General features: G+C 39.5%; 2 protein-coding genes across 2 annotated transcripts in view; one reads left to right on the top strand and one right to left on the bottom strand.

The window, feature by feature from the left end:
* Nucleotides 1-25,602, bottom strand: part of LOC132404267 (uncharacterized) — a 504,471-nt gene that overhangs the window by 270,383 nt on the left and 208,486 nt on the right. The gene's annotated exons all lie outside the window — the stretch shown is intronic.
* Nucleotides 1-25,602, top strand: part of LOC132404262 (citron Rho-interacting kinase-like) — a 222,604-nt gene that overhangs the window by 83,600 nt on the left and 113,402 nt on the right. Inside the window, exons 11-13 of the mRNA XM_059988396.1 lie at nucleotides 2,093-2,198; nucleotides 8,372-8,515; nucleotides 16,981-17,100. Coding sequence (XP_059844379.1) covers nucleotides 2,093-2,198; nucleotides 8,372-8,515; nucleotides 16,981-17,100 — 370 coding nt within the window. The remainder of the gene's footprint in view (nucleotides 1-2,092; nucleotides 2,199-8,371; nucleotides 8,516-16,980; nucleotides 17,101-25,602) is intronic.

Here is a 25,602-nt window from a genome sequence, read left to right as displayed (position 1 = left end):
TCCCTGGTGGTTGTGTCTGAGTGGAGGATGCTGCAGAAGCTACAGAGCATTATGGACAATCCCCCTGAACCACTCCATGACATCCTGGACAAACAGAGGAGCACCTTTCGTAACAGACTGATTCCACCAAGGTGCACCACTGAACACAACAGGAGATCCTTTCTCCCTGTGGCTACAAGACTCTGCAACTCCTCCTCCTTAAGTATTTAAGTATGTGGTTTTATTGCACATCTGTATTTCTTACTGTTTTTAATGCACACTTTGATTTCTTTTTCATTCTTCAATCTTTACATTTTGTATTTTAAAGTATATATTTCTGACTGAGCAACCTTGCAACAATAATTTCCTTTGGGATAAATAAAGTTTTATTTTATCTTATCTAAAATTTCACATTACAAATTCTGAAATGGAGTTCAATAAACCAGGTAATATTTGGTCTGTTGCCAGACTGAGGCAAAAACTCAGTTAGCTAACTAATTCCACACTTTTTTCTGCTGAAAATTTCTAATAAATTATAAGTTCAGCCATAAGGATGCAAAATAAAACTTTTGGAGAATGGCTGAGGTGACAATACTTGTGAATAGCACCTACAGCATCAGAGCTAATAGTGAAGATTACTTCAGGGTCTGTTGAAATACATCATTCAATCCCACTGTCTCTCAGCATTGTATCAAGGTCTGTCAAATAGCAAAAGACAATTATTAGGCAATTTCATAATACGGGGTTCGGGCTTGTACAAATGTTGATGCAGGACTGGTTCGTAACAGGAATCCATTTATGTCAGAGCTGAATCCAGAAGTTTTATTTCATGGATGCTTACAACACTAAAGAAGCCCATTCAACTTAACAGAGCAAATTCCATTGGACAGTTTCTCTTTCATTATTTTACTCTAGCCCTACAACTTATTCTCCCTCATGCGTTCATCAACAGTCATTTAATAGTTTTGTCACTTACCTACATTAAGGGATAATTTACAGTACCTGGGTCCCTAGAACAGTGAAACAGCATCACAATTGCTGCTCCATCACACTGTCTGGTTCCCTTTGTAATGCTTCAGGTTTTATACTTGAATTGGAGTTTGAGTATACTTTAGTGCTGTTGAGATAGGTCCATATTCTAACAGGACTAAGCCTTTTCCTAGTTTTTTACCATGGCTCAGCAATTCAGCTGAACGGCCTCATATATACTCGTTGCTATAGGAGCATATTGATTGCTAGGTATCAAGCAGTAAATGATTCACCTGTGGTTATTTTGGTCCCATTTTTTGTGCAGGATTGTGATGGAATGTTTTTTGCTTGCTCAGTTAAGTGCAATTGCAACAACACTCAAAAAGCTATATTATCCAGCACAAAATTGGGTTTTCTATATCGTCTATCACATTAAATATTCATTCCCTCCACTCCCTACGTATAATGGATGCTGTGTATCATCTAGAAAATGCTTGGGACACTTTAACAGCACCTGATTAGTGGTGAACCTACAGAAAGTCCATGGTGGGGGCTCAAAATTAGTAATGCCATTCAATAATAAAGAAAGGTAGTTGGACCTTGGCTTGTTAGAGATTGTGATTATTATTGAAGTCCATTGAGCCATTAAAATAATGTTGTTAAGTCTGAAGGCCCAATACTCAATGGCAACAACTGATACAAATTTGAAGATTAGCCTTCTTTTAGCTAAATTGATAATCTGGTTAAATTTAAATTTGGACTTGTTTATCTTCCTAATTTCATATATGACAAGGAATCCTAAATGTTAGTGTTCAGGTTTTTGGAAGAATGAACCCCTCTGCTGAATTCTTGGAGGCATAAGAGAGATCGTAGATATTGGAAATCTGGAGCAAAACAAATAAAATGCTGGAGGAACTCTGCAAGTCATGCAGCATTTATGAATGGAAATGATCAGTTAAAAGTTTGGCCTGGAACATCAACTGTTCATCTCCCTCCAAACATGCTGCCAGACAGTTTGTGTGTAAACTGACTAATGTGTAACTTATTTAAAAAGGACATCTCAAAATAAATAAACCTGGCATTGATACTCTGGTTTCCTTGGAATGTATGTAAAAATAATAAAATAGTCTTGATATTTTTGCAGATCAGTAACCTCACTGATGGACTCACCAGCTAAGACTAACTCTCTGGAAAAAAAGCTGCTGTTAAAGAATAAAGAATTACTGGAGTCACAGGACACGTGTCATAAGGTATTTGGGGGACAAAATATATAGGGATTATTTCTCAAATAATATGGTACATTTCATATATTATCTTTATTATTAACAGCATTACCATTTCTTGTTTCTTTTGTTCCTCACAGATCTTTTCTAATGTTGGTAAATTGTAAATTTCTGAAGTGATCTTTGTGTGATTTCAGTTTGTAAATATTATGTTGCATTTTGTTGTAAAAACAGTGCGATCTATTATTTCACAATTGGATCTCATTATGACAGCAATTCTTGCACTGTTTTGTTAATGTCTGTGCAGATTTTGCCAATGGTTTCTATGCCTGATACTGCAGCTGAATTTATTTTGTCTTACAAAATACAAAACCAATGTTAAAAATATGTGCAAATTCAACGATTAATGAATTATTGTATGTTTTGATTCTTTGAGGTTGGAGAAATTCGTTGATATTTTATCATTGTCCTAAATATAGTATAAAAGCATAGAGCTATAAACTGATATATTACTTCATTGAGTATTAGTTAGCACCTACTATCTATTTGAAGAGAACTACTAATGAAGAAAGCTATATGTTAGTTTTTAGAAACTAAGCTCAAATTGTAGTTGCGGCTGGATTATTCCTCAGCACAATCACACGATTATAATTTGGAATGCAACAGCACTTATTTATTTGGAAAATAATTGCAAAATCTCAACTCCCTATTCTATTGACCTCTAGCTAGTCAAATAAAATAAGAAAAGCTAAATGATTCTAAGAGCTCTGCAGGGTATGAACAGGAAACCTGGAAATAATTATCAGGTCTGGCAAGAGCAGTGAACAGAAGTAATTCCTGATGTATCCTACAGAAATGTTTTGATGACAGAAGTGATCAAGATTAAAAGGGTTAATATCAAAATTAATAAGCTTTATTTGTATAATAAATGAAGTATTTCTAGTGACAGATATCAGTAATCATAGCACATTGATTTAAGACGATAATGAAAAAAACTGAGCTGACATAAGGGTATGAAGAGAATTTCTATTGTATACTGTTATGATGAATTCACTGCCTGAGACTGAAAAAAAATGCAAATCCAAATGGGAATTGAATAATTACTTGAAGAATACAATTAGCAGGGTTATCGTGATGGATCACAGCACTTTCCAAAGATTAGGACATTTATAATAGGTTAAATAAGTCTTTTCTAGTGTCTTAAGCTACAATATAAATAAGTTTTGGTGCTTTGGAAGGAAGCACAGAAGAACATTTGAATATCTAGGACAGAAAAAAACCCATTCTATATGGCAGAAGAAAATCGAAAGAATATTTCTGAATCTAGAGACACCTGAAATAGAAAGAGTTTGTGTTTTGGAAATAAAACTTGAGGCTTCACATCAGAGAAGATGTTTATTCGTTCATTTACACTTATTCAGAAAAATCTTGTACACATGCAGGAAATTTGTTTGATCTGGTCTTTGTGTGCATGTAAAATCATACAAAGGATTGGTGTAAGTTTTCTGTGAAAATATGAAACATTTACTGATCATAAGACATAGGAGCAGAGTTAGGCCTTTCGACCCATTGAGTCTGCACCACCATTTCATCATTGTTGATCTATTAATCCTCTCAAACCATTTCTCCTGTCTTCTCTCCATTACCTCTGATGCCTTAACTAATCAAGAATCAATCAACCTCTGCTTTAAATGTACTCAGTGATTTGGCCTTCACAATCAATAATGGCAATGAATTCCATAGATTTACCACTGTCTGGCTGAAGAAATTCCTCCTAATCTGTGTTCTAAATGGACATCTGTCTATTCTGAGGCTTTGCCTTCTGGTCCTAGACTCACCCACTGTAGGACACATCCTCTCCAAACCTACTCTATCGAGGCCTTTCAACAATTGATAGCTTTCAATGAAATTCCCCCTTATTCTTCTGAATTCCTTTAAGTACAGGTCCAGAGCCATCAAGCCCACCTTATATGTTAATATTTTCATTCCTGAAATCATTCTCGTGAACCTCCTCTGGACCATCTCCATTGTAAAGGGTCCAAAACTACTCATAATAACCTGTGTGATTGGACCATAGAACATAGAAATCTACAGCACATTACAGGTCCTTCAGCCCACAATGTTGTGCCAACCATGTAACCTATAGAATTTCCCTACTGCATAGCCCACTATTTTTCTAAGCTCCATCTATTTAAGAGTCTCTTAAGAGGCCCTATTGTATCTGCCTCTTCCACTGTCACTGCAGTGCATTCCATGCAACCACCACTCACTGTGTGACCAATGCTTTATTAAGGCCTCAGCATCACATCCTTGCTTTTATATTCTAGCCCTCTCGAAATGGATACTAATATTGTATTTGCCTTCCTTACCACCAACTCAACCTGCAGGTTAACTTTTTAGGGAGTCCTGTACAAGGACTCCCAGGTCCCTTTGCACTTGATTTTTGAATTTTCTCCCCATTCAGAGAATAGATTATGCCTTTATTCCTTCTCTCAAAGGTGCCTGTCCATTACTTCCCTACACTATATTCCTTCAGCCATTTCTTCGCCTATTCTCTCAATCTGTCTACGTCCTTCTGAAGACTCTCTGCTTCCTCAACACTACCTACCTCTCCACCTATCTTTGTATCATCCACAAACCTGGCCACAAAGCCATCAATTGTCACAAATCATTGACATGTATGTGAAAAGAAGAGGTCCCAATACTGTTCACTGACAGTCAACCAGAAAAAGGCCCTCATTATTCTCTCATTTCCACCTTTCAGTCAACCAATATTCTATCCATGTTAGCATCTTAACTATAATACCATGGGCTCTTATCTTGTTCAGGAGCTTCATGTGTGGCACCTTATCAAAGGCCTCCTGAACATCTCCTTTGTCTATCATGCTTGTTATTTCATCAAAGAATTCCAACAAAGTTGGCAGGCAAGATTGCTACTTAAGGAAATCATACTGACTTTGGCCTATTTTATCATGCACCTCCAAGTCCCCTGTAACCTCATCCTCAATAATGAACTGCAAGATCTTCCCAACTACTGAAGTCTTGCTAATTGGCCTATAATCTCCTTTCTTCTGTCTCCCTCCCCTTATTAAAGAGTGGAGTGGCATTTGAAATTTTCCAGTCCTCTAGAACCACTTCAGAATTTCATGATTCTTGAAAAATCTTTACTAATGCTTCCACAATCTCGTCAGCCACCTCTTTTAGAACCCTGGAGTGTAGTCCATTTGGTCAAGGTGACTTATCTATCTTCAGACCTTTCAGCTTCCCAAGCACCTTCTCCTTCGTAATAACAACTGCACTCACTTATGCCTACTGACATTTTCCAATTTCTGGCATACTACTAGTGTCTTCCACAGTGAAGATTGACACAAAATACTTGTTAAGTTTGTTTGCCATTTTTTTGCCCCTATTACTACCTGTCTTAATTTTCCAGAGGTCTAATATCTACTCTTGCCTTTACTTTACTTTTTATGTATCTGAAAGACAGTTTTGGTATCTTCTTGATATTTTTGGCCAGCTTACTCTTATAGTTAATTTTTTCTCTCCTTATGGCTTTTTAGTTGGCTTCAGTTGGTTTTTAAATACTTCCCAATTCTTTAAACTTCCTACTATTTTTGCTATGTTATTTGTCCTGTCTTTAGCTTTTATGCTCTTTTTGACTTTCCTTATCAGCTACAATTGAGTCATCCTCCCTTCGAATACTTCATCTTTGGGATGTATCTATGCTTTCTAAACTGCCCCAGAAACTCCACTCATCACTGTTTTGCCTGTCCCCTCCTTGCTCATGCCTCTGTAATTCTCTTCACCTTCAGCTTCTCCCTCTCAAACTGCAAGGTAAATTCTATCATATTATGATCACTGCTTCCTAAAGTTCCTTTACCTTAAGCTCCCTAATCAAATCTGGTTCATTACACAACACCCAGTCCAGAAATGACTTTCTCCTAATGTTCTAAAAAGCCATCTCATAGACATTCTACAAATTTCCTGTCTTGGGATCCAGCATCAACCTGATTTTCCCAACTTACCTGAATATTGAAACCCACATAACTATCGTAACATTGCTCTTTTTATATAGTATGCCTTTTCTATCTCCCATGTAATTTATATTCCACATCCTGACTACTGTTTGGAGGCCTGTATATAACACCCATCAAGGTTTTTTTTATCCTTGCATTTTCTTAACTCTACCCACAAGGATTTTACATCTTCTAATCCTATGTCACCTCTTTCTGAGGTTTTGATTTTATTATTTACCTACTGAGCCAGTCTACACCCGCTGCCTACTTGCTGTCATTTCAATACTATGTGTATCCTTGAATGCTAAGCTCCCAATTATAATCTTCTTCCAGCCATGACTCAGTGATGCCCAGACATCATAACTGCCAATCTCTAACTATGCCACAAAAGCAATTATCTTATTCCGTATACCGCATGTATTCAAACAGAACATCTTCAATCCGAGATTCATCACCGTTTTCAATATTGCCCCCATGTTACCAAAAGACCATAAGAGCAGAAGTAGACCATTTGGCCCAAGAGTCTGCTCCGCTGTTCAATCATGGGCTGATCCAATTCTGCTAGTTATCCCCGCTCCCCTGCTTCTTCCCATACCCTTTGATGCCCTGGCTAATCAAGAACCTATCTATTTTTGCCTTAAATGCATCCAATGACTTGGCCTCCACAACCGCTCGTGGCAACAAATTCCACAGATTTACAACCTCTGATGAAAGTAATTTCTCCGCATCTCTGTTCCAAATGGACATCCTTCAATCCTGAAGTCGTGCCCTCTTGTCCTAGACTTTCCTTACCATGGGAAATAACTTTGCTATATCTAATCTGTTCAGGCCTTTTAACATTCGGAATGTTTCAATGAGATCCCCACCATTCTCCTGAACTCCAGAGAATACAGCCCAAGAGCTGCCAGACATTCCTCATATGGTAATCCTTTCATTCCTGGAATCATTCTCGTGAACCTTCTCTGAACCCTCTCCAGAGTCAGTATATCCTTTCTAAAATAAGGAGTCCAAAACTGTACACAATACTCCAAGCGTGGTCTCACAAGTGCCTTATAGAGCCTCAACATCACATCCCTGCTCTTATATTCTATACCTCTAGAAATGAATGCCAACATTGCATTTGCCCTCTGCACCACTGATTCAACCTGGAGGTTAATTCCTAAGTCCCTTTGCATCTTTGTATTTTGAATTCTCTCCCCATCTAAATAATAGTCGGCCTGTTTATTTCTTCCACCCAAGTGCATGACCGTACACTTACCAACATTGTATTCCATTTGCCACTTCTTTGCCCATTCCCCTAAACTATCTAAGTCTCTCTGCAGGCCACAACATAATACCTGCCAATCTGTAGCTGAATTTCATGATCGTCCATTTTATTTCTTATGCTGTGTGCATTCAAATATAATACTTTCAGTCCAGTATCTGTGGCTAGCTGTTTTAACTGCACCAAGCCTCTATTGCCCTGTAACTTATCCCACTGGCTGTGATTATGCCTCATCTCCTGCCTGTCCTTTCTTTCATCTCTGTTGCATGCTATCTTTGATTTATTTCTGTTTTCCCCTTCCTCAGCCCTATCACTCTGGTTCCCATTCCCCTGCCAAATTAGTTTAAACCCTCCTTAACAGCTCTATTAAACCTGCCTGTTACACTTCAACTCATCCCACTGACTCAAATTTTGCTCTGTCTTCTGCCTGCCCTTCTTCACAGTCTCATGACACACTGCATCTACTTACATACTAATTGCCCCATCCTCAGCCCTGTCACTCCAATTCCCATACCCCTGCCAAATTAATTTAAACTCTCCCTGACAGCTCTAGCGAACCTGCCCACAAGGATATTAGTCCCCTCGGGTTCAGATGTAACTCGCCCCCTTTGTACAGGTCATACCATCTCCAGAAGAGGTCCCAAAGCAAAATATCATCATTGTATAGCAAATTTGGTGAAAATTAGCAACACAGGTAAAAAAAAAATTGGTACATTTTAAGAGAAAACTGGAAACTATAAGGATAACTTATCTCTTCAACTTTCCCCTGCAGTTACCTATTGACTGTAATATGAAATAACCAGTTACTATTAAACCTGAACTGTTGATATATCTGGATTGAACCAGAAATTTAAGATTCAATTATGTTAATGATACCAAATGATGACTTTATTTGCTGTTTTAAAATGCTTCTTTTTCAGATGGATCAAGAAGTCACACATTTACATCGAAAAGTCTGTGAGCTGGAAACAGCCCTTGAGCAAAAGGATGTGGAGCTTCAGGCATCTGAAAGCCAGAAGTCAATCCTGGAGCAGGACTTGGCAACGTATATTACAGAATGCAGTGTAAGTAGTAGCATCCAATATAGGATCATGCCTGTGAATATTGTTTAGATTGTTTTCAGGTTTCAGAACACATGGCCCCTGGTAGTTTGTTTACCGCTCATTTGCTCTACCTTGAGTGAAATCATAACTGAACTATGATCACATTCCAGATTACTGTCCTTTTTCCTGTATTGGTTAAAACTCTTTGCAGAAGTGTTTTCTAGCTTTGCTGTTGAAATGTCTGTTTAATTTTTTTGGCGATATCCTTCATTTCATGACCAGCAGGAATTTAGTCTGTTGCTTGTAAAAACGCCAGCTCTTTCTCCATCACAACTGCTCAAGATGAAGCTTTTCACTCCAGAACAAAGAAGTCCTCCTCCTTCAAAGAAAAGGGCTTCCCTTCCTCTACCATCAATGATGCCCTCAACCGCATCTCTTCCATTTCATGCATGTCTGCCATCCTCCTGCCACCCTACCAGGGATAGGGTTCCTCTTGTCCTTACCTACCATCCACCGGCCTCTGCATCCAGCGCTTAATTCTGCCATCTCCAAAGGGATATCACCACCATGCACCTCTTTCCCTCCCCCACCTCACTTTCTGCTTTCCGTAGGGATCGCTCCCTATGCAACTCTCTTGCCCATTCATCCCTCCCCACTGATCTCCCTCCTGGCATTTATCCTTGCAAGTGGAACAAGTGCTGCTACTCCTCCCTCAGTACCATTAAGGGCCACAAACAGTCCTTCCAGGTGAGGTGGGTGACATTTCACCTGTGAGTCTGTTGGGATCATATACTGCGTCCAGTGCTCCCGGTGTGACCTGTATATTGGTGAGACCCGATGTAGATCGGGAGATTGCTTCGCTGAACACCTGCCAGAAGATGTGGGATTTCCCAGTGGCCACCCATTGTAACCCCACTTCCCATTCTCATTCAGATATGTTTATTCATGGTCTCCTCCACTGTCATGATGAGGCCACATTTAGGTTGGACTTTGTATTCTGTCTGGGTGGTTTCCAATCTGATGGTATGAACTCGATTTCTCGAACTTGTGGTAAATTTTACCAATCAACTTCCCAGCTCTTTTACTTCATACCTCTCTCTTCAGGTTTCACCTATCACCTTGTGTTTCTCTCTCTCCTCCCCCCACCTTTAAAATCTACTCTTCAGCTTTTTTATCCAATCCTGTCGAAAGGTTTCGGCCTGAAACATCAACTGTACTTTTTTCCATAGATGCTGCCTGGCCTGCTGAGTTCCTCCAGCATTTTGTGTGTGTTGCTTGGATTTCCAGCATCTGCAGATTTTCTTTTGTTTGTAGTAGGGATCTCTAATGTTTATCCATTCTTTTAATATCATGAAAACTTTGATCTTTGTTTTGTGTTAATTCATTCTTTTAATTATCTCCATTTCATTTAACGCTGTGCACAATGTAGTGTTTATATGCCTGGCTTTCAAATCTATCTTCTAAAATATTTATGAAAACTGTGATGCATCTAGTCTACCCCCAGTCTCACTTCACTCTTCCTGGGAGCTGTCAGGGTGCAACTTGGTTTTCATTGATATGTACTCTGACTGCCCCTTAATGAGACTGTGCCCATGTCTTTAATGTTTCTGTAGTGTGGATTTTGGTGAGATCATACCTAACATTGTGACACTGTCTTCTCTTTTGCCTCTTACAGAATTATAATTTCATCTGTTTGTTTTCCTTTTCTTTGCTGAAAGTAAATGATCATATTTGAAAGTGCATGAAGAAATTTCTATGGTAAACAGAACATGTTACAATGTGAATAAATTCTCAGATACATAATATGCAGAACTTCAAAACTCATGTTTTTGACCTGTCATCTCATTTCATACATTGCTGAAATAAAACTGAAAATGCTTTATTACTGTTATTTTGCTTGTTGAAAATTTAGCCAATTAACTGTCTGTTTATGACCATTCTGTGGAATAACTGAATAAGAATATACCAAGCTTTGTTCATCTCATTGCTCTTGTGTTTGCCTTTATTTCTAAAGGAGCTAAGGATTGAGATTCTGTCTTTCAAATCATTTTGTTTGACCTGATCCTGCACATCTCTGTAACAAACTGTGCCTCTGCTCTGATTTGTAGGAATGTCTCCAGTTGATGGTTTTTCTCTTGACTCTGAGCCAAATGGGGTCACTTATAGTTGAGATGTTCATTTGACACAGTCCTACTCTACATGTACTTCCAAAATCTGCATTTAGACAATCTATACTTCCACTTATGAAATTATATTATTTATATTTTATTTTCAGCCCTTTGTAATCATCTTTTAAGATTGAACATAGAAACTTGCATTGAGAAAAACAATGAATAAAATGTTTAATATTATTAAATGCTTACTAGCTGGTTAATATAAACTCCCGCAAATGGGAGCACCTACCCTCTTTCACTGTCTTTGCATTCTGTTCAAACTCACAACTTCATACCCAGTATGCTGCCACTCCAGCCAGATTGGTTACATGCTAGTTTGAGCAAGAGTTGAGGCTTTTACAGTTTTAAAAGTTCTGAATTGAATGCCATTTGCAAGTTCAGTTTCATGTCCATTCATGATCTCATCCAATACTTAGCAGTAAATTCCCATTTTTACTGTTGATGGCTGAGGCTTCAGTGCCTAAACTGTGGAATTTTCTTCTTAATCTTGCTTTTTCTGCATTCTTTCCTCCTAGGAAGATCTTTAAAACCCATGTTTTGTTCGTCTTTCTAAATATCTTCTTGTGTGAATAAATGCCAGCTTTTGTCTGGTAATCCCTTTTCAAATTGTCTTGGAATACTATATTGGGATAAAGTGGAGATTGATAAGTATTGATTAGTAAGGGTGTCAGAGGTTACGGGGAGAAGGCAGGAGCATGGAGTTGAAAGGGAAAATAAATTAGCCACGATCAAATGTCAGAGCAGACTTGATGGGTCGAATAGTCTAATTCTGCTCCTGTGTTTTATGGTCTGTAAAGCTGCTCTATAAATACATGTTATAGAGGAGTGAGGTTGAAAATCTTGCTGAGTAAGTGCCACACCAACCTCTTACTCTTTGTTAACAAGACCAAGGAGCTGATTTTATTGGCTTCAGGAGGAGGAAATCAGAGGTGGAGAGGGTCAGCAATGTTGAATTCTTCAGTGTTATCAATTCAGAGGACCTACCCAGGGCCCAGTTCAAATATGAAGAAAGCACAGCAGTACCTCTGCTTAGAGGTTTGTGAAGACTTGGCATGACATCCTTAACTTTGACTAACTTTTGCAGATGTGTGGTAGAGGGTGTATTAACTGGCTGTGTCACAGCCTGGTATGGAATGTAGTGGATATGGCCCAAACCATCAACGGTAAAGCCCTCCTCACCATTGAATGCATCTACAACGCATTGTCATAGGAAAGCAGCATCCATCATTAAGGACCCCACCACCCACATCATGCTTTCTTCTCTCTGCTGCCATCAGGAGGCAGGTACAGCAGCCTAAGGACTCACACCACCAGGTTCAGGAACAGTTATTACCACTCAACTATCAGACTCCTGAACCAGAGGGGATAACTGCACTCCACTTGCCCCATCTCTGAACTGTTCCTACAACCTATGAACTCACTTCAAGGACTGTTCATGTCATGTTATCGATAATAATTGCTTATTAATTTATTATTTTTATTTCCTTTTTTTCTCTTTCTTTTTGTACTTGTATAGTTTGTTGTCTTTTGCACATTGGTTGTCTATCTGGTTTTTGCCATCTCTCATTGATTCTGTTGTGGTTATTGGATTTATTGAGTATGCCCACAAGGAAATGAATCTCAGGGTTAGATATGGTGACATATTTACTTTGAACTTTGAACTTTTACTGTTAATGTAAAAATCCCTTCTGCATTCTATTTTAAGTTAAAATGTGTTGTACGATTGCATATTTATAAATGACTCATGTAGCTGTGTGTTTTAGTCTGAATTGTATTTGTATCATTGTTGACTGGCACATTTTGACTTAATATAGACTGAAATATTTTATTTTTAGTGTAGCTTCCCATTTACTTTCCTTTGGAGTGATTACATGAACTTGTCCAAACATTATAAAGACATAGTAAGATTACTATAATAATGAAATGTTAGCTTTGATTTTCTCTCTCTGAATTCTCATTGCAAATGTTCATATCAGGTCTTTTTTTTTGGTACAGCCCTGGCTGTGTACATCAACTCATTGATCCTTTTCATATATGAACTGAAAGATTAATTATAGTCTATTTAAAAGTGGGCGTGGGCAGAAACTATCACAGCAGCTATCCTTAGTTTACAACAGAATTCTCCCAAAATCAATTGATACTCCATTAAGAGCAGAAACAGGAATCTATCTATTTGCTTTTTTATAATACAAAACTGTTAAAGCCCGACGGCATTCTGTTGAATAACTGAGAACACACCTAGGAAGTGAACCAGGATGCCACGTCATAACCTTTAGCAAAATTTGATATTTGGTTTTCATATTTGAAAGGAATGTCATAGATGATCCACAAAAATCAGTAACCCATTTTGTACCAACCTGACATTCAGAATTGAAATGCTATTTCAAATTTCCTAATAGTTGCTGTCACCGGTGATCCATTTTTTCCCAAATTCACTCCTAAGAATTGGAAAGAAATAAACTTTAAACTCCAGCTCTGAGAAAGATCTCTCAAATGTTTCATAAATATATGTTAGGTTAGTATTCTTTGTGAGTGTATACTGTATGTTGAGTTACTGGTTAGAACTTGATTATGTGACCCAGTCTCAAGAGGTGACCATCATGTAAAGTTTAGGTCAGATCAGGCATCAAAATAATGGTGCTTCTCCACCCTTGAATTAGCTGTGTAGCTTGGGTTGTTCTTTTGTACCCAAGCAGACTACTTTTCCAGATTTTGTATGCTTATGCTCTATTGGCTTGAATCAGAAGCTAAGCAACACCAAGTATTGCAAGGTCATTCTGATGACAACCTGATGAATGCATATGCAATTAAAATCCTCAAACATCTCCATATCACTTTAAGTTACATACATCATCGATGTACTCTTCATGTTGACAATATTTACTATGACTGAGGTTGGATTCATGATCTTTGTTAAGTCATGAGACAGGATTCTTTCTTTGGCAATAATTTAATCTATTAGTTGCATCAAATGCATGGATGTTACTTTGAAGTTGTATAAGTAGTTGGTGATGTTTAATTTGGAGTATTATGTGCAATTTTGGTCACCTACCTACAGGAAAGATGTAAATAAATTTAAAAGAGTTCAGAGAAAATTTACAAGGATGTTGCCAATCAATTGATTTTGGGAGTCATATGGAAAAATTGAATAGGTTAGGACTTTACTCATTGGAATGTAGAAGATTGAGTAGAGATTTGAAAACAACAACCTGAGCTTCAACGAGGACAGGATAAAAGATATGACTGTGGACTTCAGGGAGGTTCAGGCCAACCACTCCCCACTGCACATCAATAGCTCTGCTGTGGAGAGAGTGAAGAGCACAAAGTTCCTTGGAATGTGTCCCTGGCATCATAAAAGTGCACGTGAATTTCCTGTGTGTACTCTCGCTTTGCCTTCATTTGATTTCATTTGATGTCACCCTGGGAGGAAACCAGCATACAGTGTATTTGAGGGAAATCAACAAGGGAACAGGAAGAGTCTAGAAAGAGGCCTGAGTCCTTGCATCCATCTTTTATATCTGGTCTGATCTAGATCAGTGACCAAACTACTCATAAAATGGTATGGTCTTTTTGTTTTGTGTAGTTGGAAATATGGCTGGTGACACTATTCTTTAGGTTTATTTGTTTTCATGCACCATCAGAAGTTGGAGCATGAATGTTGAGCTCAAAAATGTATAGACTTTACCGATTGTGTTTTGTGCTGAAATCCATCATAAACTGGTTCAGTATTCTGAAGTGTGTGTGCTAAATGTTCTTATGAACAATAATTTATATTGGCGTTTCTCCTTCTATTTCTGAGCAATTGGAATTCATTTCTGACTGCAGGTCTCTGCCTAATGAGCACCTACCTTCAGCATTAGACAACTTCATAGGCACATAACTTATTAAACATGCAATAGAAATGCTTCGTTCAGCCTTGAAGCAGCTCCAAGATGAACTTTGTCAGATAGGGCAAGAACAAAAGTTTGTCGCTCAGTAAAGGTTCATAATTCTCATTTAAGCAAGTTTTTGGCAAAGCCCTTGCATGAGAATTTGGGCTAAAGATGGGTAATAATCGCCAAGCCTTTTCTATAACAATCAGTCTTGAACATCAAACTGCTGGCGCATCTTGCTGCTTAACTGAGACCTTCCATGTTGGGAGCAGATGTCGATTTTATAGCTGATGTGGAAATTTTGATGTTTAGGATGAAGTTAAGTTTATAAAAAGAGGTTTTCTATCAAATGTTTATTACCCATATTGCATTTGTTCTTTTTCACACATCAAGTGTTTGATGGTTTTGTTGTGTGGGATTTTTCTTTAAACAGATTCCATTGTGTTCTTTGTTTAGTGGCTGCCTACAAGAAGAATATCAAGGTTACAGTGGCAATAAGAAGTATTCACCCTTTGGAAATTTTCATGTTTTATTGTTTTACAACATTGAATCACAGTGGATTTAATTTGGCTTTTTTTTTGATGCTAATCGAAGAAGATTCTTTCATGTCAAAGTGAAAGCAGATCTCTGCAAAGTGATCTAAATTAATTAGATATAAAACACAAAATAATTGATAGAATAAGTATTCACCCCCTCCAACTCAATATTTAGTAGATGCACCTTTGTCAGCAATGGCACCTTTGAGTCAGTGGATGGGTCTCAATCAGCTTTTCACATCTGGATACTACAATTTTTCCCCATTCTTTACAAAACTGCTCAAGCTTTGTCAGATTGCACTGGGATTGTGAGTGAACAGCCCTTTTCAAGTCCAGCTACAAATTCTTAATTGGATTGAGATCTGGACTCAGACTTGGCCACTTCAGGACATTAACTTTGTTGTTTTTAAGTCATTCCTGTGTAGCTTTGGCTATATGCTTGGGTCATATTCTTGTTGGAAAACAGATCTTCTCCCAAGTCGCAGTTCTGTATCTGGATTTCCCTGTATTTTGCTGCATTCATTTTACCCTCAACCTTCACAAGCCTTCTAGGGTCTGCATCAGTGAAGCATCCCCACAGTATGATGCAGCCACCACCATGCTTCACGGTAGCGATGGTGTGTTTTTGATTACGTGTTGTGTTTGGATTACACCAAACATAGTCTTTAGTCTGATGGCCAGAAAGCTCAGTCTTAGTTTCATCAGACCATAGAACCTTCTTCCAGCTGACTTTAGAGTCTCCCACATGCCTTCTGGCAAGATTTCATGTGAGTTTTTTTTCAACTTGCTTTCTTTTTGCCACTCTCCCATAAAGCTGTGACTGGTGAAACACCTGGTAACAGTTGTTGTATGCGCAGTTTCTCCCATCCAGCCACTGAAACTTGAAAACTCCTCCAGAGTTGTCATAGGTCTCTTGGTGGCCTCCTTCACTAGTCCCCTTCTTGCACGGCCAGTTTTTGAAGATGGCCTGCTCCAGGTAGATTTACAGCTGTGCCATATTCTTTCCATTTCTTGATTGACTTAACTGTATTCCAAGAGATATTCAGTGTCTTGGAAATGTTCTTGTATGTATCTCCTGACTTGTGCTTTTCAATAACCTTTTCACAGAGTTGCTCATTCTTTTGTCTTCATGGTGTAGTTTTTTACAGGATACTGGTTCACCAGCAGTTGGACCCTCCAGATACAGGTGTATTTTTACTACAGACAATTCAAACACCTTGACTACACACAGATGATCCCCATTTAACTAATTATGTGACTTCCTAAACCAGTGGCTGCACCTGTGATGATTTGGTGTGTTGTATTGAAGGGGATGAATAGCTCTGCAATCAATTATATTGTGTTTTATATTTGTAGAGATCTATTTTCACCTTGACACGGAAGAGTTTTTTTGTATTGATCAGTGTCAAAAAAGCCAAAATAAATCCACTGTTATTCAATGTTGTAAAACACTAAAATATGAAAACTTCCAAGGGGGTGAATACTTTTTTATAGGCACTGTATGTACATACTTAGTGAATAAATGTAATTTGAACTTTCAGGAGAGATTTTTGCAGGAGACAAATTTCTGTCTAAGCTAATCAATCACCTCTCCCCCCTCACTGACTTGCCTTTGCTGCAGCAAAGTACTTAAGCTGATTGTGATATATGGTTTCCTTCACTTGGAGCACTGTCAGCAGTCAGTGATGACATGAAAATGAGGAGACAGAGTTGGTAGATTGAAACAATTCAGTTTTGTGTGGGCTGGTCTGTTTATAGATCATTGTTGATAATGTGAATTGGAGTTTAATTTTGAAGTAACGTTCCCAAAATATTCAAAATGAGTACATATTCCTGCCAATAAAGTAGCAGTAATTGTGGATGGGCTTCTTCATTATCTAATGTTATGATTTGACTCTCCTCAGAGCCTGAAGCGTAGCCTTGAGCAGGCACGTGTAGAAGTATCTCAGGAAGATGACAAAGCACTCCAGCTGCTACAGGAAATTCAGGAGCAGAGTCACAGAATGCAGGAAATTAAAGAACAGGTAACTGGCACACATAAGTGGAACTGAATGAAATTGTATTAGGGCACTTTTACACAGTCCTTCCCCTAGGTGCGGTGACACTTTACTTGCAAGTCTGAAACGCGATGCAGATTGGGGGACCAAATTTTTCAAGCTCCTTCGCTCAGTCCACTGTAAAAAGGCAGCATTTCCTACTACCTATTTCAATTCGACTTCCCATTGCCATTCTGATATGCTTGCCCATAGCGCCTTCTGCTGCTATGATAATGCCAAACTCAGGCTGGACGAGCAACTTCCCATATTCTGTCTGGATAGCCTCCAGTCTTAAGGTATGAATGTCGATTTCTCCAACTTCCAGTAATTTCTTCCCTCCCATCTTCTCTCTTTTTCCATCCCTAATTCTGGTTACCTCTTCACCCCTTCTTTTCTCCTCAGCTGCCCATTACCTCCTTCTGGTTTCCACCCTTCTCTTTCCTATTAGATTACTTCTTTTTCAGCCCTTTACTGTTTACACCCAGCTTCTTATTTCAACTCCCTCCCCCATCCACCATCTTTCCTTTTACCTAGTCTCACCTATCACCTGTTAGTTTGCACTGCTTCTCCTCATCCCCCCCTTACCTTTTCAGTCCTGAAACATTGACTATTTATACCCCTTCTCTGATGCTGCCTGACTTGCTGAGTTCCTCTAGCATTTTGTGTGTGTTGCTCATGGTTACCAGCATTTGCAGCTGATACACTATCAATAACTGAGATGTGGGTTAAGGTCGGCTTTTATTGGCTGGAAGAAGGAACAAGCAGCAATTGACCACCACACTACATCCTGGAGACTGAGGCCGGGGCTGTGTCTCTAATCGCCTTCATACCGGGGTCCATGGGAGGAGCCACAGTCTGTGGGAGGAGCCACAGGAGCAGTCAGTGGGGGGGGGGGGGGGGGGCGTGTCCAGACAGGTATATGTAGTTCGCCACAGCAGCATCTCTTGTATTTATGACTTTGATACAGTAAACTGTTCTTTCAGTCCTACTAAATATTACTGAATATACACATTGATGCCTTGTAACCTTCAGAAAGTTTAGAGCTTTTAATGCAAACAATTCTGTTTTGATGTTCACTTTCACTTTGTCAGCTGATTTCACTGCAGTTTTATTTTTAGGCTTGCTTGACAGTATCAAAAATATAACTGTTTGTTCTTGTGTTTGCTATCTCTGATTTTTCTGCAATTGAAATGAGAATGTGTCTAAAACTTTTCTTATTTCCTAAAAGCTTTACATCTAGGTATATACTTGGAAAGGAAATAAACAGCCTAAATCACAAAATGGATTTTGAAAGCCATGACATTTGCCTCAGTAGCTGACACTCTGTTCACCAGTGTGGTATTTTGGATGGTTGCTTTTTGGTTTGTAGAATAATATATGTGCAAATTCCAACACATTCTTCTGCAAAATCCATCCTTGTTGAGATGGCTTTAGCACTATTACATTATTCTTACCAAGATCCTGGTTAATTGAGTGTTCTCTTTAGTCTTTTCCTTTTTTGATTCCTGCCATTTTATAACCCTCCTAAGTATCTGTGTTATACTATCCATAATTTTTCAGTTCTTTCATTACTGACATTTGTGTCTTCAGCTGCCAAGTCCAAAGATCTGAAACTACTTTTCTAAATCTATTCATTTCTTTACATCTCTTTCTTTCTTTAAAATACTTCTAAATAGTATTTCTTTGTCCTGGCAACACGAGTGTATCTGCAGATGCTGGAAATAAATACAAAACACAAAATGCTGGCTGAACTCAGCAGGCCGGACAGCATCTATGGGAGGAGGTAGTGATGACGTTTCAGGCCGAAACCCTGATGAAACTCCTGATGAAGGGTTTCGGCCTGAAATGTCGTCACTACCTCCTCTCATAGATGCTGTCTGGCCTGCTGAGTTCTGCCAGCATTTTGTGTTTTTTCTTTGTCCTGGCATTTCTTGTTATCAACTTTAATAACTTCTTATGTGACTCGTCAGATTTTGTTTGCCAACATTCCTGTTTTGAGCTTCAGGAATTTTATTGCATTACAGGTGTAACACAAGTACACATCATTACTATTGTTTTATAGCAGCATTATAAAGTTCATCTGTTGACTGACATGACTGTATCAAACGTATTCTGGTAGAGTCACTATCCACTTCGTGCATTGATTTTGAGGCCCTTTGTTGACCATTGTTGACCATGGATGTTGCATCCCAGCTGTCTACGTGATAAGCAGGCCAGGGCAGTATGATATGGAAAGCAAACTGTTGCTTATGTCGCAAGCTCCTCCTCTCTATGAAGCTGATGAATCCAAAGGAATGGTAGAGACCAATACAATTTGGCACCAGTGGTGTCGCAGGAGTTGCCAGTCAGTGTTGAATTCAACGTAGGGCTGCCTTATTGACTCCAGCTCCAGAATTTTCCTGCGGGATTTACTCCTGAAGCCTTTCCCAAAACGGGTATAGCTGCAAGGCAGCTGAGGTTTGAGATCAGAGTTTTCCTTCTCCTAGTTGAACTGCCAGCCATGGCTGATGAGCCCCATCTACCTGAAGCCTCTGGGTTTAAGACACCTGCTTTTGCCCCTTCTCCTATGAATAGAAATGGTTCTGGCAGGCTTATTAATGAAGGCCAGGAGCTGGATTTATTGTCAGAGGCTATCCGAGACACATGCGATTGGGAGCATTTAATAGGTAGTGGGAGATTATCCGCACTACCACCCTCACCCTCAGCTATAACAACCTTAAGGAACCTGTGAATTGCTTATAGCAATGCAAAATGCATGCAAGGAAATTCAGCACTGAGGAGAAAAGTTAGCCTGGGCATACATTTAATATGAAGATGTTATTGGTCAATATGCAGAATAACTACAGGGGAAAATGTTATAGATCTGGAAAAGTGCTTTAAAATTAAATTTTGCGAATGGTCATCTTCCAATTAATTGTTAGAAATATTGCATAAGTATGTAAAGCAATCAATTCATGGGTTAAAATATCCATATTTTAGATAAACAAATGTCATAGATGATAAATAGAAGTTTAGATACCATGTTCATTCAAGCTTCACCATTACTGCTTGATCCCTTCATGATTTTACATGCAAGTTTTTGGACATCAAATTTCAGGATAAAAGATGTATGTTTGGAAGACTCAAATCACCATCTTAGCTCCCTGCATACCTGCATCTTATTGTTGATTCCATTCTCATCTTTGGACACCATAAGTTGAAGCAGATTGTTTGCCACCTTGTCACTGTATTTCATCCTGAACTGAAGTTCAAGTTCACATCCTAGTCATGGTGTCAAAGAACACTACAGCATAGAAACAGGCTTTTTGGCCCATCTAGCCCATGCCAAACTATTATTCTGCCTAGTCCCATTGACCTGCACCTGCATACCCATCCCATCCATGTATTTATCCGAATTTCTCTTGTGTTGAAATCGAACCCACATCTACCACTTCTACTTCCGCTGGCAGCATGTTCCACATTCTCACTACTCTCTGAGTGATAAAGATCTTCTTCATATTCCCCTTAAACTTTTCACCTTTTACGTTTTACCCATGACTTCTAATTCTAGTCTCACACAACCTGAGTGGAAGAAGACTGCTTGTACTTATCCTATCTATACACCTCATAATTTTGTATACTTCTATCAAATCTCCTCTCATTCTTCTTCGCTGTGGGGAATCAAGTTCTAACTTGTTCAACTTTTCCCTATAACTCAGATCCTCAAGTCACTGCAATATCTTTGTAAACTTTCTCTGCGCTCTTTCAATCGTATTGATATATTTCCTGTAGACAGGTGACCAGAACTACACACAATACCTCAAGTTAGTCCTCACCAATATCTTATATAACTTCAATGTAACATTTCAACTCTTGTACTCAATACTTTGAGTTATAAATGCCATTGTGGCAAAAGCTCTCCTTACAATCCTATCTACCTGTTTCGTCACTTTCATGGAAATATAAACCTGTATTTCCAGATCCCTCTGTTCTACTGCACTCCGCAGTGCCCTACCACTCATCATGCAAGTCCTACCCTGATTTGTCCATTGTGCAACAGCTCACACTTGTCTGCATTAAATTCCACCTGTCATTTTTCAGCCCACTTTTCCAGTAAATCCTGCTGCAAGTCGTGATGGCCTTCCTTGATGTTCACTACACCCCCAGTCTTGGTGTTATCTGCCAATTTGCTGATCCAGTTTACCACATTTTCTTCCACATCGTTAATGTAGATGACAAACAACAATGGACTCAGCATAAATGGTCCCTGAGGCACACCACTATCACAGGCCTCTAGTCAGAGAGGCAACCATCTACTATCACTCTCTGGCTTCTCCTACAAAGCCAATGTCTAATCCAATTCACTAACTCATCTTGGGTGCAAAGCAATTGAACCTTCTTGATCAACCTCCCATGTGGAACCTTGTCAAAGGCCTTGCTAAAGTCAAGGTAGACAACATCCACTGCTTTTCCTTCATCAACTTCCCTGGTAACTCTCTTGAAAGGCTATTGGGATTGGTAGATATGAACCACTGTGCACAAAGCCATGTTGACTATCCCTAATCATTCCTGCCTATCCAAATATTTACATATCTGGTCCCTCCGAATATCTTTGAATAACTTACCTGCTACTGATGTAAGGCTTACCGATCTCTAAGTTCCTGGCTTATTCTTTGTCTTTCTTATCTTGAAATTAATGGCATTATGATCATTAAATCCAAAGTGTTCCCCTACACACACTTCTGTCACAAATTGCCTCTTTCCTGAATAGGAGATCCAGTATTACACTCTCTCTAGCTGGGACCTCTATATAAACTTTTCTGAACACTTTTGACAAACTCTGTCCCATCCAACCTTTTTACAGGGTGGGAGTTCCAGTCAATATATGGAAAGTTAAAATCACAATCTTATGTTTCTTGGAACAGTCTGATCTCTATAAATTTGCTCCCCTCAATCCTGCTGACTAATTAATGGTCTGTAATATAATCCCATTGACATGGTTGTCCTTTTGTTTTTCTTCTGTTGCACCCATATAGCCTCAGTAGGCAAGTTCTTCAGTCTACCCTCTCTGAGTACTGTTGTGACTTTTTTCCTGACCAGCAATGGCACCCCTACCCATCCCTCCCACTCTGTTGTGGCCCTCTGTTGGTTGAGGTTGACCATGGATGCAGTATTCCAGCTATCTACCTTGTCTGTGTAGTGCCGGATGTAGCTGACAAGACCAATGCAAGTATGGCAGTCTCTGTTGCAAAGATCACATCTATAAGTGATAGCAACTCTGCTGGAGCTGCAACATTCCTTTCTATGGGCCCATTTGTTTTCTGCCATTTTCAGAAATTTTTCTTCTCCTGAACTAACTTGTTACTTCAGGGTGCTTCTCCAGCAGATGCATTTGGCTACAAGTTCTTCCCAGGACTCAATGTTGATGTCCAGTGCCATCATGTCTGCTTGAAGACATCCTTGTAGCACAGTTGCCAGTGGTTCTCTTGCCTGAAGCCATCTCGCCATAGTGGATGTCTTTTGGGATGTGGCTATCCTATGTGGCAGACGTGGCCTAGCCAGCATAGCCTACACTGCATGAGCAGGATGTATATGCTAAAGAGACTAGACTGAAAAAGAACCTCAGCATTGTGTACTCATGTCTCTCCAGAAGATGCCCAAGGTGCGAAGAAGGCACCTTAAATAGAAGGTGTTGAGGCTTCTCTCCTGCTTAGTGCACATTGTCCAGGTTTCACAAATGTACACCAGTCTGCTGGTGACACAAGTGTCATACACTGCTATCTATCTTTTGACCGAAAGTTTGGAGTAATTCCAGACTTGTTTGGTGAGGTTATTGCAGCCTTCCCAATGTGCTTATCGATTCCTGCATCTGAGAGGTTGTCACTGATGATGCACTGTATATGAACTGATAAACAACGTCCATTTTGTAGTTATCAGTAGTAATGACTGGTACTGCCTCCACATCTTGTCCCAAGATGATTTTTTGTCTTTTTCAGGCTGACCAAATTCCTTGCAGCCTGGAAGAAGTGATCCCTCAAGCTCTGGAGGTGCTGCAGTGTGAATTACAACTGTTGCACGATCAGCAAACAGCATGCCTCTGAGCATAGCCTTGTGCACTTTGGTTTTGACTCTCAGGCGGGTGAGGTTTAAAAAGCCTGTCATCTGATCATATGTAGGTAGATTTCCTCAACTGCAATGCCAAATATATGCCTCAGGAGAAGGGCAGAGATGATCCCAAAGAGTGTAGGGGGTGAGAAAACAGCTTTACTTGTCATAAGGCTCCAAAGAGCTGCTATTGTACTGCACAATTCCCTTCATGTTGTTATGGAAGGATTTGATCATGCTAGTAGGCTTGGCGGTTAGCCTATCTGAGGACCTGAAAATGCCAGTCTTTGCTGACTACAGGCAGTCCCCAGGTTACGAATGAGTTCCGTTCCTGAGTCCGTTTTTAAGTCGGATTTGTATGTAAGTTGGAACAGGGACATCCGGTATTATTTAGTGTCAGTTAGTCAAACTTTGCCTTAGTAATAGTATATATTTTACCTTTCTGTGCATATAAAACACTTAAGAAACATATGTATTTCAATGATTAAACCACTGCATTGCTTTGTAATAATTGTAGCTTTCATTGGGGCAGGGCCTTTCACATGCTCCATTATTCTTACTTTATCCTTTAACTGTATCCTTTAAAATTGTTCCGATCGTTGACCGCCTGTAGTTTAACACTTTTCCAATGACTGATGACGTTTCACCTCTTTCTGATCGCTTTATTATTTCCACTTCATTTTCAATCACAATCGTTTTCCATTAACGGAACAGAAAACTGCAGTTTCAGCTGCAGCCTCAGGTCCTCTGTTCCCCTGGGTTGTAAAATCCACCCGCACTGAGACAGCTTAAATGGGACAAGTGGGGGCGGTGCTAACTGGAAAAGACGGTGTCAGGGTGAATCTTGCTAAGAAATATTTAAGCCAATTACAAAGTTACCCACTCAACACAGTGTTAACGGGAAGAACTTAAAATGGTGGACGGCATCGTGATTCAACTTAAAATGACAGACGGCATCCTGCTCTCACTTAAAATGGCGGACGGTGTTCTCCTCGTAAGTTTGTAAGTACGAGTTGTTTGTAAGTCGGACGTTCATAACTCGGGGACTGCCTGTATGTCAAGTGCCTTGGTGAGATCAATAAACACTGTGTAGAGCAGCTTCTTTTGTTCTCTGCAAGGTGATAGAGAGAGAAAATTATGCCCACCTTTTAGCACAGAAACCACTCTGTGACTCTGGGTAAACACATTCAGCTAACTTCTGTAGGTGGACCACGAAGACCTGGGTAAAAACTTTGCCAGCAGTACTCAAGGGTAAATGCCCCTGCAGTTGTTACAGTTGCTTCCCTCACCTTTATTTTTGTAGAGGGTAATAATCTTGGCATCAACATATCTGTGGTACAGCTCCTTTCTGCCAGCACTGACAGTGGACTTCATGCAGTAGATGCAATAGGGTGGTCATGCATTACTTGATCAGGTCTAGGGGAAGTCCTATTGTTGCCTGATGCCAAGGGGAAGTCCTGTTGTTGCCTATTTATGCCAAGCTATTGGTGACCTTGCTGATCTTCTCTAGGGTCAGCTCTGCATCCAGTTTTTCCACCACTGGCAGGCACTCCATGGCATCCAGGGCCGAAGTGATGATAGTGTTCACTCTGGAGTAGAAGCCAGAGTAATGTTCTACCCAGCTCTCCATTTGTTTGCCTCTTTTTGTGTTTACTTCCCCAATGATGGATTTGAGGGGAGCCATCTTGTTCTGAGAGGAGCCAAGGGCTTTCTTGATGCCATATCCTTGATATTGTTGGAGTTGATGAAGGAGAAGCTAGAATCAGGTGCTACAGTGGAGTAAAGGGAATTGCAGAGACATGAGAGGAGCTGGCCAAAGTTAATTGGAAGGGAACACTAGCAGGGATGGTGACAGAACATCAATGGCTGGTGTTTTTGGGGAAAATTTGCGAGACACAGGAAAGATGCATCCCAAAGATGCAGAAGTATTCTAAAGGGAGAATGAGGCAACCATGGCTGACAAGGGAAGTCAAAGATGGCATAAAAGCTAAAGACAGGACATATAATATAGCAAGAATTAATGGGAAAGTAGAGGATTGGGGTGTTTTTAAAAACCACCAGAAGGCAACTAAAAAAGCCATAAAGAGAGAAAAGATGAAATACGAAGGTAAAGTTGACAATAATATAAAAGAGGATACCAAAAGTTTTTTTCAGATATATAAAAAATAGAAGACACAATTAGATATTGGAAGATTACACTGGAGAGGTAGTAATAGTGGACAAAGAAATAGAGCTGAACTGAATAAATATTTTGTGTCAGTGCTCACTGTGGGAGACACTAGCAGAATGCTAGAAATACAAGAGTGTCAAGGGGCAGAAGAGAGTGTCATTGCTGTTGCTGAGGAGAAGGCACTTGAGAAGCTGAGAAGTCTAAAAGTAGATAAGTCATCTGGACCAGATGGACTA

The sequence above is a fragment of the Hypanus sabinus genome, chromosome 13 (assembly GCF_030144855.1).
Source record: "Hypanus sabinus isolate sHypSab1 chromosome 13, sHypSab1.hap1, whole genome shotgun sequence".
In the NCBI taxonomy this organism is placed as follows: domain Eukaryota; kingdom Metazoa; phylum Chordata; class Chondrichthyes; order Myliobatiformes; family Dasyatidae; genus Hypanus; species Hypanus sabinus.
The sequence above is the reverse complement of the archived record's forward strand: the minus strand, read 5'-3'. Positions and strand labels throughout refer to the sequence as shown.